Source organism: Leptonotus elevatus, chromosome 7, assembly GCF_054856555.1.
Source record: "Leptonotus elevatus isolate MCC_2025b chromosome 7, RoL_Lele_1.0, whole genome shotgun sequence".
Taxonomy (NCBI): Eukaryota; Metazoa; Chordata; class Actinopteri; order Syngnathiformes; family Syngnathidae; genus Leptonotus; species Leptonotus elevatus.
The window spans coordinates 25578250-25595317 of record NC_141245.1 but is presented as its reverse complement, the minus strand read 5'-3'; the positions used below and the strand labels follow the sequence as shown (position 1 = coordinate 25595317).

Genomic DNA, 17068 nt, shown 5'->3' with positions numbered 1-17068 from the left:
ATTTCAGCTGCATTTTGTCGTGTCGCTCGGCAGGCCTTAGGGAGAAATATGAAATAATTGCAGGATGTAAATCAAAAAAAGGAGGCGAGACACAGCTGCTTCTTTTCCAGACACTCCCGTTGGTGTTCACAAAGACTGACGCGGAGGCTGCGCAAGAATCGCTAAATGGGCCAGACGGGGATTTTGGGAACGCGAGTCGGCATTCCCAGCCTGATGGATGTGCTTACGGAATGCGGGAGGCCGCACCGAAGGGCCTTGGATTTCCGGATCAGGAATTTCTCATTACGGGTCTCCTTGAACCTGGCGGACACGTCGTCAGTAAATCACGGCGCGGCTTCAGCAGGTGTGGCCCTGACCTCCCTCCCACCTTTCCTGCCCGCTCTTCCTCTCGTACCGTGTCGCCGCGTACGTTGGTCTCTCTCGCCGTCGCAGTCACTCAATCACGGAGTCCCTCAAGCATCCGAGCCATCGTTAAACTTGAACTCAAGGACGGCGCTTTAGTTCGTCTTCTAAGCGGGAAAATGACAGACGTCGTGCTCGGGCTCGCTCTGGCCAACTGCTACGGGTGCAACGAAAACATTCTCAGAAGCACACTGACGACTTCCATGAAATTGCATTCATATATTCCCAGCTTAAAGTCTGTTTTGTAGCATTTCTCGTGCACTGCTTCAAATACGTTTCATACATAAACGACTCATGGCCATTTTGTTCATTGTTAATTACAACTCGTCACCAGTCGCCCACAAAAAACAACAACCATATATTTTGCTAAATTGAGTTATAGTGACTAAAGCATGGAAGACAATATTATTAAATCAATTGTATTTACATTTTTAATGCCTCTGGACATCGTATTCAATGTATTTGAATGCCATTTAAGGCCTTAATTTGAGCTAAACCCATGTCATGACTTTTAATGCTTTTTAATGACCCGTAGTGAACCCTGTGCTCAGGAGTTGAGTACTCGTAAATGATTTGAAAATGTGCGGTTCAATTATTTCTTTTAATAAAACGGAAAGTACTAATTAAATATATGAACCATCCGAAGAAGAAGATGTATAAAAAGTGTCTAATTTTGTTGGCCTGATAAGGGTGAACAATTTTTTGAGACCATTTTTGTTTCGCTTCATGATTTCATTCTTCTCTGTGAGATGATGACATTTATGTTGACATGTTGTAGTCATTGAGTTTCTTTGCTGAAATATATTTTGTAAAAAAAAAAGAAGAAAGCCTTTTCGATTGGCTCGTTTCCCTGGGGGGAAAAAAACTAATCAACTAATCAATCAATCAATCAATCAATCAATCATTCAATCAATCAATCAAGGGTTCAACTGCAACTAATAAGTAGTAAATTATCATATCCTGAAAGTATTGTGGGTGTGGCTGGCAGGGAATCATCATTGGGAACTTCCAGGGCTCGACAAATTCTGCCTAGCAACAAAATTGCCACACAGCCAAAAGTAAGAATGAGCAATTTTGTTGATCTACAAGCTGCCTTACATTTGACTTCATTTGTAAAGTTGCCCGGGGAGATTTATTAACATCGCCATTGGAATGGAAATCGGCGCTTTACCATCCGTGACCTCCAGCTGCGCCTTGGCCAGGATGCTGCCGGCGACGGTCAGCGCCTGGCAGATGTAGTAGCCGGCGTCGGCCCGCTGCACCGAGGCGATGGTGAGAGCGCCGCCGGGCGAGACCGAGAAGCGGCTGTTGGGCTGCTGCGGCTGGTTGGGGAACAGCAAATTCTGCGGGAAGATGGACAAACAACGCAATTAGTAAATAGAAGCCACCTGGAAACATCAAGAACCAAATAAAAATGCTCTTGGCTCAGTTGCCGACCCGGATCTGGTGGTATTTATGTTTGGTGAAAATGCACTGACACGCGACACTTGCTCACACGATTTATTGAGCAACTTGGGGATGAAGTGCTGCATCCACAAGGGAAAATACTACACATACATCAATTTATTTTTGATTAGTGGCGTCAGGCAAATACATTTTTTAATTGTAATCAACTCTTTAAAACCCTAAAAAAAAATGTAATACTTTGTCCTGCACTGCTAAAAACATATTTCTACGTTTTTTTTTCATGTTTTTTTTTTCATGCTAGAGCATACAGAAGGCTTTGATAAAGCTTCTGACATGAAGAGGCTGCTTAAAGCAGTGTTAGTTATTACAAAAAGGGTCAGAAGGTGGCAGCGGAGTATAAGAGATCGGTCAGGGACATGTTCCATCAAGCTCTTTTTCCCACTGTTTTCAACAAGGTTTTATAGCAAAAGAACACAATATTCTGTGGGCCTTTCAAAATCTGTCAAAATCCAGTGAAACAGCCAGGAGCGAAGGGGGTTGCTTCAGTGAAAATGGCTGGGAGTGAATGAGTTAATCACATGACTTAAAGAGTTAACTCACGATTAATCTCAATTTTTTATATCTGTTCTAAATGTACAATAATATATGATTAAGTTTTCATACTCTTGTTAACATAAAAGTGGGGAAAATGTTAAACTGAGAAATATGGCTGCATCTTTTAGTCATTGATACAATAATTTTATAATAATTCATAAAATGTAGTTACAATTAAAAAGATGTACTGTAAAAAACGAGTGCGATATTGATTTGTGTTGAGGTAATTTATGTGCCACTAGATGGCATAATTGCATTTGTAAGACATCGGTGACGGCTCAGCGCATTTTTCCTTTCATATTAAGAGCTATCTAATTTTTAACAGGAAGTAACGAGAAATTCTGCACATTTTTAAAATGGTCTCCACCATATTATGACATTTATTACAGCAAGATTTTGACGAGGACGCGTCTGCTGCTTTGTGACTGGAATTCCCCCAGTACAGGCTTTCCAAGTAAGCGGTGGTCATTAATCGCGAGCCAGTGGGGTTAAAGAAACGAACTCAAAATGAAGGCACTCATTTTGACACCCCTGTTTTATTATATCTACGAGCTTGGTTGCTAGAACACCGACGGATGATGATTACGACATTTGGGGGAACTCTCTTCACTGGTGGAGAGCAGACACATTAGATTCAATTAATTACGACAAACTGCTCGAATGCAACAAATGAACAAGCAAAACGCTACACGCAACAAATTAGGACATCCGTCGCACATGAGCGTTTAACACTTGCTTATCCTCAAGAGGGAGAAGGTGGCAAAGAATCAGCATTTTCCGTCGCTTACTCTTAATTAACGATGCCGAGTTGGGCTGCAAAATAATGAGCATCCCACCTCGGCGGAACTCGCCCGCTTCCACCAAAGTTCAACAGCAGCAGTGAGACACTTGCCAAAAAAACATTTGCTTGTGAACATCACGCACCTCTTGTGAGCCTGCAGGCTACACGCGAGTGTGTGTGTTTGAAGCGTATCCACAACTGAATCATATCAGCGGGCTCATCGACAAGCCCCGACTGGCTCCTAATTGGCGCTGTTGTCGAGTGTTTGCGAGGATTCGCAGGTATTTGAATGGCTTAACTGCTCCAGTGAGAGAGGGGATCGTTCTTATCAGTGCGACGGGTCACGGCAGGGAAAAGCGATTAGCGCTCCGCCACGCACGCCGCCGCCGGCTGCCGAAAAAAAAAAGAAAAGCCGGCTGCTGGAAAAAAAAAGCGGTAGTAAAGATACCGATGACAGATAAGTCAACTGTGAAGATCTGTGTCAAAAAAAAATCCTGCGGTTTTGAACCCCCGCCGTTTTTTCCTATGCACATTCACCGAACTCTTTTGAAAACAAAAATGATTTTTTAAAAATTCAAATTCAAGACATAAGTATAGGGTTGACTGGTGAACACATTGAACAGGGAGAGCAGCCATTTTGTGTAGTCTGAAGGGATTACGATAATATAGAATCACCACAACATACCATCACAACGGCCACAAGTCGACTACTGAGTGCACCAAATTCCCTGCAGCACAGGCCAAGCAATGTCGTGCGATCACTTGCAGCCAATGATGGCCGACATCACGAATCGTTTGAGTCGGCCGTTTGACCGGACCTCCGCCAAACCCCTGAGACCGACTCATTGAATCCCAGGGGTTACATCGAAACCCAGGTTAAGAACCAAATGATTTCACGTTATGTTCCCGCAGTGCCGTTGGATTGCCATCGCACGCCGTTGTCGGAGCGCGATTCTCGGTCAACCGACAGAAGCGCAAGGTCTACCAGGAAGCCCAAATAACGGCATACCGAAAGAGTGCTGCGGTATGAAATGCTTATTTTTAAACACCGAGCAACACGCATATCCTGTCTATTGCGTATTATATTGCATTCCCATCTTGAAAGGTCCAAAATGTATGAAATCAACTTTTCAGTTCCCCTTCCTTGGGATGTCGAGGTTTGTTTACCTGATCTGAATGGTACCGGGGTTAGCTGAACTAAACTTTTCTACATCACTATCAGGGTTTACTTGGTCTGAACAATACCGGGCTTACCTAAACACAATTGTTCTACAGTACAACTCGGGTTAACTTGATCTGAACCCGACCAGGGTTAACGGAACGGAACTGTTGTACAGCACAATCTGGGTTTATTTGATCTGAACAATACCGGGGTTAACTAAAAAGAACTGGTCTACAGTACGCTCAAACCTAAACACAATTGTTCTACAGTACAACTCGGGTTTACTTGATCTGAACCTTACCAGGGTTAACAGAACGGAACTGTTGTACAGCACAACTGGGGTTTACTTGATCTGAACCTTACCAGGTTTAACAGAACAGAACTGTTCTACAGTACAACTCGGGTTTACTTGATCTGAACCCGACCAGGGTTAACAGAACGGAACTGTTGTACAGCACAACTGGGGTTTACTGGATCCGAACTGTAGCAGGGTTAACAGAACTGAACTGTTGTACAGCACAATTGGGGTTTACTGGATCTGAACCTTGTACAGCACAACTGGGGTTTACTGGATCTGAACTGTAGCAGGGTTAACTGAACTGAGCTGTACTTGTGTTAAGTGAGACCACGACGTTGTGCTGTGTGAGACGTGCTCTTACCTGACTTCCTTCCTTCTGCCAGAACACCGCAGGCTGAGGGTTGCCTTTGGTCTCGCACGGAAAGGTGGCGGTGCGTCCTTGGGCTACGATCTGATCCCTTGGGCGGATGACAAATTGTGGGGCAGCTGAAATGAAAGAAGACCGACTGCGAGCTGAGTGAAGTCAAACAACAGGAAAAAAAAACAAACAAACAAACAAAAAACACCAGAGTGGCGGGTTACTGGAGGTTTTCAAGTACCACACCATCGAACCCAAATCCATGCAGCCCAATCTCCAGGTTTGGCTTTGAACACCGACGATCATCGCCATGGAAACCAGGTCGGCCATTTATCCAGAGAATGAATGGCAGTCACGCTGACAACCACACCAACGACACCCAAGACAACACAAGACTACGAACAGGTGGTTAAAGTCCGACTTGGTGAAAAGTGGATTCAAAGCAAATGTTTGCTGTACCTCGCGTCTGACAAGTCAAGTGTCAAACTTTGAAATCGAAGGAGCAAAAAGCCGGCACGCTCGATACCGGCGGGCTTCATCAAACTGCTGCCAGAAACGTTGTAACGCGCCGGCAGTCGGGGCCCAAGTGAGACGTCTCGACACTGACAGCTTGACACAGCAGGTTCGATAATAAAGCAAGAGGGGAGATGAGATTCGGAAATTCAATTGCCTTTCGCTCCAGCCGAACCCTTTAGACAAACACAGTGCAGCTCGGCCTCTGGATAGCGGATGTCATGGCGTTTGGCAGTTTGTCACAAATAACTTTGCAAAGGAAGTCTCAGCATCAGCATTAATGTCAAGTTTCTTGGTTTATATATATATATATATATATATATATATATAAATATAAATATAAATATATATATATATATATATATAAAAATATAAATATAAATATATATATATATATATATATAAATATAAATATATATATATATATATATATATATATATATATATATATATATATCCTTATTTCATTTCTTCCAACAATTATGTGTTGAATTGAAAGTCTTTCATTTATGGGACAATTTACTGCTCGCTTTCAAATAATGACTGTTTTACTCATCGGTCTCGCCCACATGTGAACATGAACTGCGACTGATTTATTTTCTATTTTTTTGAACCGCACACACATGTTTTGCTCGCGGTCCTACTGAATTGCGTACATGGCTGCGAGTAGTAGATTTGGTAGACAATTGCCGCACTGCAACATTGTGTCCCTTCCCCGTTTCTTCTTTTTATTACTTCTCAAGTCTGACAAGCCAGCTGGTTCCAGTAAGGCCCAACTCGGTCCCATTTGGCCGCTTTTTTTCCCCCTGTAATCCCTCCATCGGCGTGTGTATGTGTGTTGCATTTGCGAGCGATAACGCACACGTACACACAGTTAGGAAGGGGTGCAGATGGCCGCAGATTTACAGCCTTCTCGCTTGGCCTTGTGCAGAGCTCGGATATCTTGTGGCTCTCAAAGCCCGCGACTGATACTGAGCTCCTAAATCACGCTCTGGCGGGGACTCAGCTGCCTCCCGCGCCTTCCGCAATCCCACACACGCCATCGATAAACACATACAAAAAAAACAAAAAAAAAAACAGCCACCAGCGCAGCCGCCTTGTCCTTTCTCACGCTCTTTTTGGAGCCATTTTCATCGTTGTGTTATAATACTTCATATTTATATCACTATTTCACTATTTTGTATTTTCATATCGATGATGGTTTTCGATTAAACGTCAAAATAAAAAGTGACATGTATGAATATGTACTGTTTTAAACAACAACTTGCTAATTGCTCATACAGTAACACACTTTAAATCATGTGAACGGTACACTGGCTTGTGTTAGCAAAATAACGGCTGCGCTGTTGCCGTGGTGACCCTGGATGACATCATTGTATTTTTCTGGGCCAGCCAGGACGCCCCTCATACGGTGATCTTTACTTCTCAAGAGGATTGCTGCACACTGTATATCAGGACTTAATGTTCTGACAACTTCTGTTAGCATTTTTGTGGATTAGCTTAGCTTCTTTAGCTTCTGATTTGTTGTAAAAGGTTATTCAAATACAAATGATTCTACTAATATGTCCCTTTGTGTTCATGACAGTGACTTCAAAGTAAAAGAGACCTTTGAGTTCATAGCGCGCATGTTGAGTATTACCCAGAAACAAAATAAAACAAAATACATGATCGGTGTCCATATTTAATTCATGACATGTCACATCTGTTAGGGTGGTGGGAAAGACAGACAGACAGACAGGACACCCAACTTTAAAGGTCCGACTGCTACTTCTATTACTTCCGATGGGGTATCAATTCTAATAGTCTAGAAATGTGAGTTTCACTTGCCTTGGTGAAAAGTGTTCAAAGCAAAGTGCACTTGGGATGCAAAGAGGGCATGCGGGATGGAGTCAAATCAGAAGGATGGTTACTTACCGACACGGCCGTCTGGAGACACGACAATGGAGTGGTGGACACACACACACACACACACAAATAAAACACAGACATTTAACAAAAACAGAAGAAAAACATGAAAGAAAAAAAAGAAATTTAAGTCAGAATGAATGACATGTTGAAACCAAGCAAGACAGGGAAGGTCAAATTTTGACTCAAAAACGACTACAGTGAACGCCCACATGTGCACACCTTAGCTATCATACATTTACACATTTGCTTGTTTATTTTTATTTGAAACTATCTTCCGTATTTATTGAAAATCTCACTTTTCAGGCAATTATAAGCTTTTTAAATAAATGTTTATGTTGGGGTTCAGTGTAGACAGTTTTGGAGGGTCCTATTGTCTGATGATAGCCCCCCCCCCCCCCCCCCCCCTGGTGGTCCAAGGTGGTAGCCAGCTGGACCCTCTCTGCCTATGTCAATGAATGCTACAATGCTACGTGTGGTCTGCAAATAGCCAGGCAAGGGTGCAAAAATCCCAGAGGTGCTATTTTCAATTTTAAATCCCAAGATTCCCAAGAACCAGGCTTGCAGATAAACTACGAGGCGCCCCAGCACCATCCCCCCCTCAACGTCCTTGTGCCGCCTTTAAGCGCTCCCGCGCGGGGACCGCCGACAAGTCGGGTTTAATGGCGGTAAGAGTGCCGACAACGGCGGGAAATTATGGTTAGGACCTTTTTATTAACCCCGCAAACCCCCAGGTGAGGCCGTGGCGGCGTGCGCCAGTAAACTGTGAAATGGCTTTGCTGGCAACTGGATGATTGTGAAGGCGGCGACAACTGCAGAAGAGGAATTAGGGAGGGGCAAAGTGTGGCACCTTGGAAACGTAAATAATTAAAGGGATTCATAGACTGCCGGCATCTCGGTGGGCTTGCGCGTCAGCAGTCAATGCAAACCTTGACATTTGGATTCTGCCCAATCGAGGCTCCATTTCTACACGTTAAAGCCGTAACCAAAAGAAAAAAAACTGAAAAGGTGGCAAATGTATATCATCCATAGCTATCATTCTAGCTATTGTTCTTGCTATCATTGTAATTATCTATCATTCTAGTTTAAAAGCAGCTAATGAGCTACCGAGCGTCATATCTATCTATCTATCTATCTAGCCTAGCTACCTACGCTAGGTAGCTATCTATCCAGCTATCTATCTTATTTTTTTGTCTCACAAGTTACGCTAACAAGGATATAGCTAAAGCTAGGCTAAACAAGAATAGGCTATATCTAACAAGCTATGCTACCAAGGATATAGCTAGCTGACAAGATAAGCAAACAAGAATAAACCTAACAAGCTAAGCTAACCAGCGTCTATCTAACAAGCTTGATATATAGCCTAGCTACCTACGCTAGGTATCTATCTATCCAGCTATCTATCTTATTTTTTTTGTCTCACAAGTTACGCTAACAAGGATATAGCTAAAAAGCTAGGCTAAACAAGAATAGGCTATATCTAACAAGCTATGCTAACAAGGATATAGCTACCTGACAAGATAAGCAAACAAGAATAAACCTAACACGCTAAGCTAACCAGCGTCTATCTAACAAGCTTGATATATAGCCTAGCTACCTACGCTAGGTAGCTATCTATCTTATTTTTTTGTCTCACAAGTTACGCTAACAAGGATATAGCTAAAAAAGCTAGGCTAAACAAGAATAGGCTATATCTAAAAAGCTATGCTAACAAGGATATAGCTAGCTGACAAGATAAGCAAACAAGAATAAACCTAACAAGCTAAGCTAACCAGCGTCTATCTAACAAGCTTGATATTTGGGTTTTGCCTGCAAAGATTACACATATGGAGGGTGTCCCAAAACTCAATATACATTTCTTATTTCATGTTCTGCAAAGCCTAAGATGTCTCGCACCGATGGTCTCACCTGTGTCGTAATGATACCTGAAACCAAATAGCAAAAAGGAAATGTGTAACTAACTTTTTGGGACACGCTATACTAATGAGAGAGTGGTGACAACCAGAGGCCTGTCCCGAGGTGAAAAGACAATATCGACATCAATGACGTGGAAGTCAAATTAAAAGACAGTTAAAGGTTTCTACGGGAAATGACGTTGCGTTACCTCGTACGGTGAGCGTGGCGGCGGCCTCCAGCTTGCCGACGCGGTTTTCCGCCACGCAGCTGAAGGTGCCTTCGTCGTTGACGGACGCCTTCTTCACCCGCAGCACGTAGTCGTCCTTATCGTACTTGATTTCGTACCTGTCGGGCGAAACAGATGCAACGTAAGGACCTCTAAACAAAAAAAAGGACAAGCGAAGTCCGGTTACTGCCGCCTCCTGCTCGTTCCGACAAATGGAGATGGCGAGGCGGATCAATTATTCAACGCCGTTCACTCGCAAACCCCGCAAACGTGTTCAATATTCATGAAGTGCTTTTCGCGGAGTGCGCGCGCTGCATCTTCATAAAGCGAACGGCGGTCAAGGTCTGACTGAATGCGTGGAGTAAGCACACAAAAGGCAAAAGTGCTTTCAATTGGCCCGCGGTAATTAAATATGTGTGCATTGTAAAAGCTGTTGACAAGGAAAAGCGTGCGGTGAAGTGGGAAGAAGGGGGTTAGTTGCTGTGCCAGCTTGAAAAATGTCTGCTGTCTTTCATTTGCAATCATAACAGAATTGAGACGGGCACAAAAAGCGAAGGCCATTTAACAGAACAAACTAAACAAATAGCATCGCGTGATTTCCCAGCAAGCGGTACGGTTCAGGTGTTGCGTAGGCGGGACGCTGATAGCAACGCGGTACACTCAAGTGTGACTTCTCCTGTGGAAATTCACATGGGACATTCTTGTGTTCAAGGAACGCTTTATGATGGAAATGCTTAAAAAATGCAACGCCCCACCAAACAAAAAAAAAACGAAACTAGCATCGATGGAAACGCAGCTTGAGGGTCTTAATTATTTATATTTATTTCTGTGGTTCCAGCATCACTGCGCAACGAGGAGTTATCAATCCAGTACAAAGGCAGACGGAAAAGCAGGATGCTTCGGGTCCGATTTTTAGGGACACTTTGCGATAGAAGTTGCATAACTAACTGAACGAGACAAATTGCGTGGCAATGCAGAAATGCCGAATGCTAAGATTTGAATGCATGTGCTTATGAAGTCAATTGAAGGATACATTACGAAAGTACTCAAATGTGGTCCAAGCGGGGTTTGAACCCAGGTCCAGTACTCCGTGGTGGAAGGCAATTGCTCTAACCACCGAGCTAACTTGAGCGGTTCAAAGTCATGGCTAATGGCGTATTTATATTGAAAAGTGTCATCTGATACCGAAAGCTATACGTTGAATGGGGACACGTGGGTTTAATCATTTCAGTGAAATTATAATGCATTATTTATGCAAATTAAAATGAATAGGGAAAGGTTGATATTAACGTTAAATTGTGCAAATACGGTAAGTCATGTGGAATCAGACGATATATTCCCAGGATGGCATGAATTCTTGAAGCAAGTTGAAAATGTGGCCGGTGTAAATCGGATGTATTATGTGGGAGTTATTTCACGGCAAAAAAAGTACAAAAAAATAATACGTGACTGAAATAATAAAGGTTAGAAACATAAGTGAAGCATTCCCACAAAAAGTTGACTGGGCCAACTAAGCTAATATTTTTGCGATGCTAAAAAATGTTGATTTCACATTAGGGTTAATTTACTGTTAAGTCGTGGTAATTCTTAAACATTCTCAAAAGGTCTGACTAGTTTCCCAAATAGTCTTAATGGTCTTTCTCGTCACATGGAAATTTGACGTCAGTCATAATGTGTCACATGGAAATTTTCCTGTGACAAGGAAGACCATTTAGGAAACTGTTACGACTGTTTTGAAAACGTTTAGGAAATTCTGCAACCTTGAACGAACCCTGACGTGAAATCAAGCTGGTGTCGTAAACGTTCATCCCTCAGTGGGATAAACATTTGAGTGGAAATGTGACATCAGACTTTTTCCAGGTTGTTAACTCGTTGTACGTATACAAACGTGCAACTGCGGACACGGCCCCAACGAGGCGGTGCAGAACATCGGGACCGTCCCCGTTGGATATTTTGGGATCCTTGGAAAAAGCACTGGACATAGAAAAAAATGTGTCTACCAAACATTGGTGGAAAAAACAAAGCTTGGGACTCGGGATATTTCCACAAAAGCAGAACAATTCTGCCGACCGGTCAACTCTACGGTACTAAATAACACCTCAAATGATATACCAACTGAATCTTCTAACATGCACCAATCAGCCAATTCTGCGAGTGTACCAAAGTGAACGACTATACTGCAAATGGGATATTTTGGACCTCTTTACTGCTTTGTGGAAACATCTTCAGGGCGTTTATTTTCAGGCTATTGCTCACACACACAAACTCAATTTCAGACCCTTTACGATGAAAACCCACCAACAATGTCTACTGTACCGACCCGAACTATATTGTGTGATGGAAACAAGTGTTCATTTTTTTCACCATTTCTCACACAAAAAAGGCTTTATTTGTGTTTTTTTACGATGCCATGAAAGTCAATAATCCGTGTTTGCTTTCATAAGTTACGCAGCACAAGAGAGCAACTTCGATTGTTCATTGTTGCTTTTGTCCGACGGGGTGGGATTTCATTACACGCAGTCATAAAACAGTGATGGACGGCATTCTTTTAAAGGCCTACCGTGTGTGTGTGCGCGCGCGCCCAGCGCGGGGAAGTGAAGTCGTTTACCGCCGGTGATTCTTTGGACAATTACATCTGGCACGAAAGCGCGGTTTTGCGGCAATGCTTTTTGGAACATCGTCACCACGGCCCATTTCCCGCAGAGCTGGAAAAGCCATACGTGCGGTCGTATATACAGTACGGTGCAGTACGGCACGATCCCGCAGCTCAATCGGCGCCGTCAACCCTCAGATTTTTTTTTTTTCATGACATTTTTCAAGCGAGCGTTCAAAGGCCGCTTTATTGGGAGCGCATTCCTGGCCGCTGAGATGCCAGTTCCACCTCTCGGCACAGGTACTTAAGAAGCCATAATGATTATTTGACTGAGGCATGACTGAATGCTCTGTTCTGGAGGGAAATGTACAGTGGATGTATTGTGAAGGGCAGAGGAGTGACGTATTGCAAAAAACCTTACGGGACGAGCTAACTGTCAGGCGCTGGGAAGGAGCTGATGTGAATCGCATGACTTCAATAGATTAATCACAAATTTGATATCTGTTCTAAATGTACAATAAAATGTGCAATATATATATATTTTTAAATTTTCATACTCTTGTTAACGTAAAAGTGGAACAAATGTTAAACTAATTTTAATCATTGATACAGTAATTCCATAATAATTCATAAAATTGAGTTACAATTAAAATGACGTACTGTTAAGTGTGATATTGATTTGTGTTGAGGTCATTTTCCCTGCCACTAGATGGCATCATTGCATTTGTAAGACATTGGTGACAGCTCAGTGCATTTTTCTTTCTAAACCTTAACATGTAGTAACTTGTGAACTTCTGCACACTTTTAAAATTGTAAAATACAACTTGACCCCAGTCTCCACAAATATATACATTATTATTACATTTATTACTGCTAACTTTTGACATGGACGTGTCTGCTGTGTTGCAACTGGAATTCCCCCAGTACAGGCTTTCCAAATAAGGCTAGGTCATTAAACGCGCGTAATTTTTTTTAATTAACTCAAAATTAACTCACACATTTTGACACCCATAATAAAAATATTATTCATAATCCTAACCTTCAGTCCAAAAATGCATCAAAATAAAGCACTGTCAGCGCATGTTTGTGGAATAACAAGCTTTGTTTTGTGCTTTTATTTAGCCACTAAATTGAAGTCAAGGTTTTACATGACATGCTCATTCGTGCTTGATTTTTTTCCTTCTTGGTTTTGCCTCCAAAGATCAAAGTCAAATGTTGTCATCATCTTCCAAATTGGAATCAGAATCGCTGCGAGCTCGTTGAGGCCTCGTGGCAGCAGACACAACAAGGGAACAGTAGCTCTTTATTGGCCAACAACTCTGTTTTCGATTACAGCAGGAATGCCGTTGCAGAGCGCAGCCAAGTTCCCTTTTATTTTCCACCGTCGCTGCACACACAAACACGCGCGCGCGCACACACACACACAAAGTATACAATCATCCAACACATCATTGCCGGAGTTCTGGGAATGTAAGCAAGTGCCAAGACAAGAGAAGCACTTTTCTGCTGGACGTGTCCTGAGATGAAAACTTTATTGGAGTCTTTAAATGCAAACTCGCGTTTACAGAATCAGCCTTCAAAAGAGGCAAACCATTTCATCGTCTTCACGATGTCAAACAGTTCTTAACGAGCAAGTCACAAATTATAGCCCACGTTTGACCTCTTTGATAAATGGCCTTCTGGAACTTAGCCTGTTTTGAGGGGCGGTCCTATCTCACACAATTGAGCCACTTTTAACGTGGCTCCCTGTGGATCTAAAAAAAGAGAATAAAATAAAAAATGTAGAAATTTAAATATACATATATCTTTTTTTTTTTAAACATATTTTTAGATGAAATAATTATTAAATGAATTAATGATTCAGTTAAAAAATTAATACTCAAATATTTAAAAAATGGTAAGTCAGAAAAAGAGAGACAAAAGGTAGTTTTTTTTAATTACCTAAAAATTTCCAAAAAGTTCCCATCAAACGTCCCCCAAAAAAGGGGACAAGCAGAAATTTACTATAAAATTGCAAAAAATGTCAAAGTAAAAAAAAAAAAAAGTAACCATAAAATGTCCAAGATATCCCAAAAATTACCATTAAATGTCTTCGGATGGAATTGCCCAAAAAATTAATAAAAAACATAAAATAAAAAAATGTCCAAAAACAAAAGAAGAAATCCCTAAAATGACCACATAATGTCCACAATTACATATTACAGATATTACATGTGTGATGTTTTTCCCCCCTTTGTGTTCTCCGCCATCCCATAATAGTCCTTTGCGTCCGTGTAATGAGACATGTTGAGGAATATACGGTATAAGATCGGCCGCCCGTTACAATAAAGCATCTGTTATGACTTGACAACTTCATTTGCCGTTTATGGATCTTTTCCCTGACGTGTGCCAGATTGCCGTTTTAATTGTTTCTGCATGCGTGCGTGCGTGCGCGCGCGCCGGCAATCCTCCGTGGGCTTCTCATTAGATTGCAAAGACTGGCACGTTGCATTTGGATCATATTACCCCCAAAAATAATGACCAAAAAAATGGAGACGATGGCATCCTGGCGTGCGGGACGTGCCAGCCTGTTTGTCTCGCAGCCGCGGAGAATATGAAAGCGTTTGTTTGCTCAGCTGAGGCTCCAGCTTGCCTCCTTCGCAAAGATTCCAGTGGCAAAGGAGTGTGTCGTTTCCATTCGTTTTTATTATTCACGGGAATGACAGCGTCGCATTTGTAAAAGCGCAACCAAAGACCAAATGATTCCCTTACAGGGGAACATTTGCATAATTAGTAAACACTAGAACTTTTTGTGTGTGGGTATTTTGATGATTTTTTGAAGGACAAATTCACATTGTCAGCAGAAAGAGAGAAAGAGAGAGAGAGAGAGAGAGAGAGAGAGAGAGAGAGAGAGATTGATCGTTGCCGGTTTGAACATTTTCAAAAAAAAATCCCACTTATTGAGATATGTAACAGTAATTTATTTAGACATTTTACTACATGATATTATTCAAAATTCATATTAATAAAATATAAATAAATACAATTAATAAAAAAATGTATAAAGTAAAACAACCTCACATGCTTATTATTTTTTGTTCATAATCAATAATTGAAAACATTTTCACAAAAAGGCATAATTATGTATGTATGAATGTATGCATTTATGTAAGTATACATTTATTTATTAACATTTTGAACATCAGTCAACTTATTTTAACCGTTGTATGACAGTTAAGAATGCTATTGTGTAACTGAAAATGTGTCATAAATATTAATAATAATATTAATAATAATAAATAATATAAATAAATAATAAATTAAGACACATTTCCCAGTAAAAGTGCAAACAAAGAAGCAACTATTCCCTTCCAACGGAAAATTGTCATAATTAGGAGACTAAATAAACACTAGAACTTTGTCTTTTTTGGGGGTATTTTGACCATTTTCTATTTTCAACACAAAGACACAGAGAGAGAGAGAGAGAGAGAGATAGAAGAGCGTCTTTTGAACTCTCCTACGAGATCATGTCCAACCTTGGAGGTTTCATTCTAATGCAGTCGACTGCGATGATTGTTTCATGTTTCCTTTTCATACTCTGCGTACGTACTCGTCAGCTGCCTTTCAACAAGCGGTGTCAAACATTTCTTTCTTGCGTGTTTCCTTTGGCGCGGTGCACAAAAAAAGAAAAGCCCCGGCGGCCAGTGAACCCAAAAAAATGAAAAACCTTATCAGATGCAAACACACCGCCCACGCTTTAGCCTTGAGGGTGATGTCATCGCCATGTGAGGCAATGGCGCTGCTCGTTGCAGGGACGGAGTTGTCATGAGGACGTCTTCAACATTTTTTTGATCCACATTTGGTGGACATCATAACAGGAAACACAGAAAAGTCTGAAGACTCCATGCCAAATATTGAACCTGAAAGTCGTTTTAAGTGCCAAGTTCTTTGCCTGCGCCATCTAATGTGGGCGGAGCACGGCAAGACTTTTTGATGATCATTTTTTTTATTTATTTTTTTTTATTTTTTTTTAAGAGCTCAGTATTGTTCATTCGGAAATGTCATCATCATTGCTCTTTTTTCTTTCTTTTTTTTTTTTTTAATATATATATATATATATACATTTTTTATTTTTATTTTTTGTGTGTGGGTGAGTATGTGTATGTGCGTGCGTGCGTGCGTGCGTGTATTTGTTAGCTCACCAGAAAACCTATTAGAAAAAATCTCATACCGTTCACCTAAACCGAACACCAGGAGACCCGAGGGGACCAAAGAAAACCAAGGAAGGTGAAATCCAGCACCGACCAGACACGCCCCACCAGAACTCCTCCCCAGCCCAAGAAACATCCAGACCCCAACAAATCCAAAAAACATAAAATCAGGGAGGCCTCAAGAGACCAAAGGAGAGACCGAGATGATGATGATGATCATTTCAATGATTCCTTGTCATGTAAGATGTTGTTTGGTTTGCTGTCCGCTTGTCTTACCTCCCGCGAGGAACGTCAACGTCATCCTTCCTCCAGCGGACGTTGGGCTGCGGGTCTCCCGTCACCTGGCAGCGGAACTCTACCATCTCGTCCTCCAGCACCACCTGGTTGATGGGTCGCCGGAGGAAGATCGGTCGCTCTGCAAATGGAGAATCACATTAACGGAAGTGTTTTCCGTTTTAAAAGGACACATTGATTGAGTTCAAAATGAAGAGGAGGTTTTTACAGTTGACCTTACTTACAATATCTAATTATGGATATTAACCCTCCTGTCATGTTTGTGTCTCTGTTGCACCAAAAATGTTCACGGGTCAATATGACCCGTCACATGTTGAAGGAAGAAAATAACCCGGCCAGCAATTTTATCTTTTTTTTCCTTAAAAAAAATAAATAATTTTTTTTACATGTTTATGTTTTTGAGATGTCTGCATTCAGTTTCATCCCAAAATCATAAAAATTAAAAAAAA

At 41.6% G+C, this 17068-nt stretch overlaps 1 protein-coding gene across 7 annotated transcripts in view; it reads right to left on the bottom strand.

The window, feature by feature from the left end:
- The window catches only part of robo2 (roundabout, axon guidance receptor, homolog 2 (Drosophila)), a 364990-nt gene that overhangs the window by 61931 nt on the left and 285991 nt on the right, over window positions 1-17068 (bottom strand). For 5 of the 7 annotated variants that reach the window (XM_086080355.1, XM_086080360.1, XM_086080362.1 and 2 more), the window contains 5 exons: window positions 16602-16740; window positions 9525-9661; window positions 7430-7441; window positions 5006-5130; window positions 1574-1745 (listed from right to left, as the gene is read on the bottom strand). In XM_086080355.1, the coding sequence (XP_085936481.1) occupies window positions 1574-1745; window positions 5006-5130; window positions 7430-7441; window positions 9525-9661; window positions 16602-16740 (585 nt within the window). The remainder of the gene's footprint in view (window positions 1-1573; window positions 1746-5005; window positions 5131-7429; window positions 7442-9524; window positions 9662-16601; window positions 16741-17068) is intronic. The other 2 variants (XM_086080357.1, XM_086080361.1) reach the window with 1 other exon arrangement.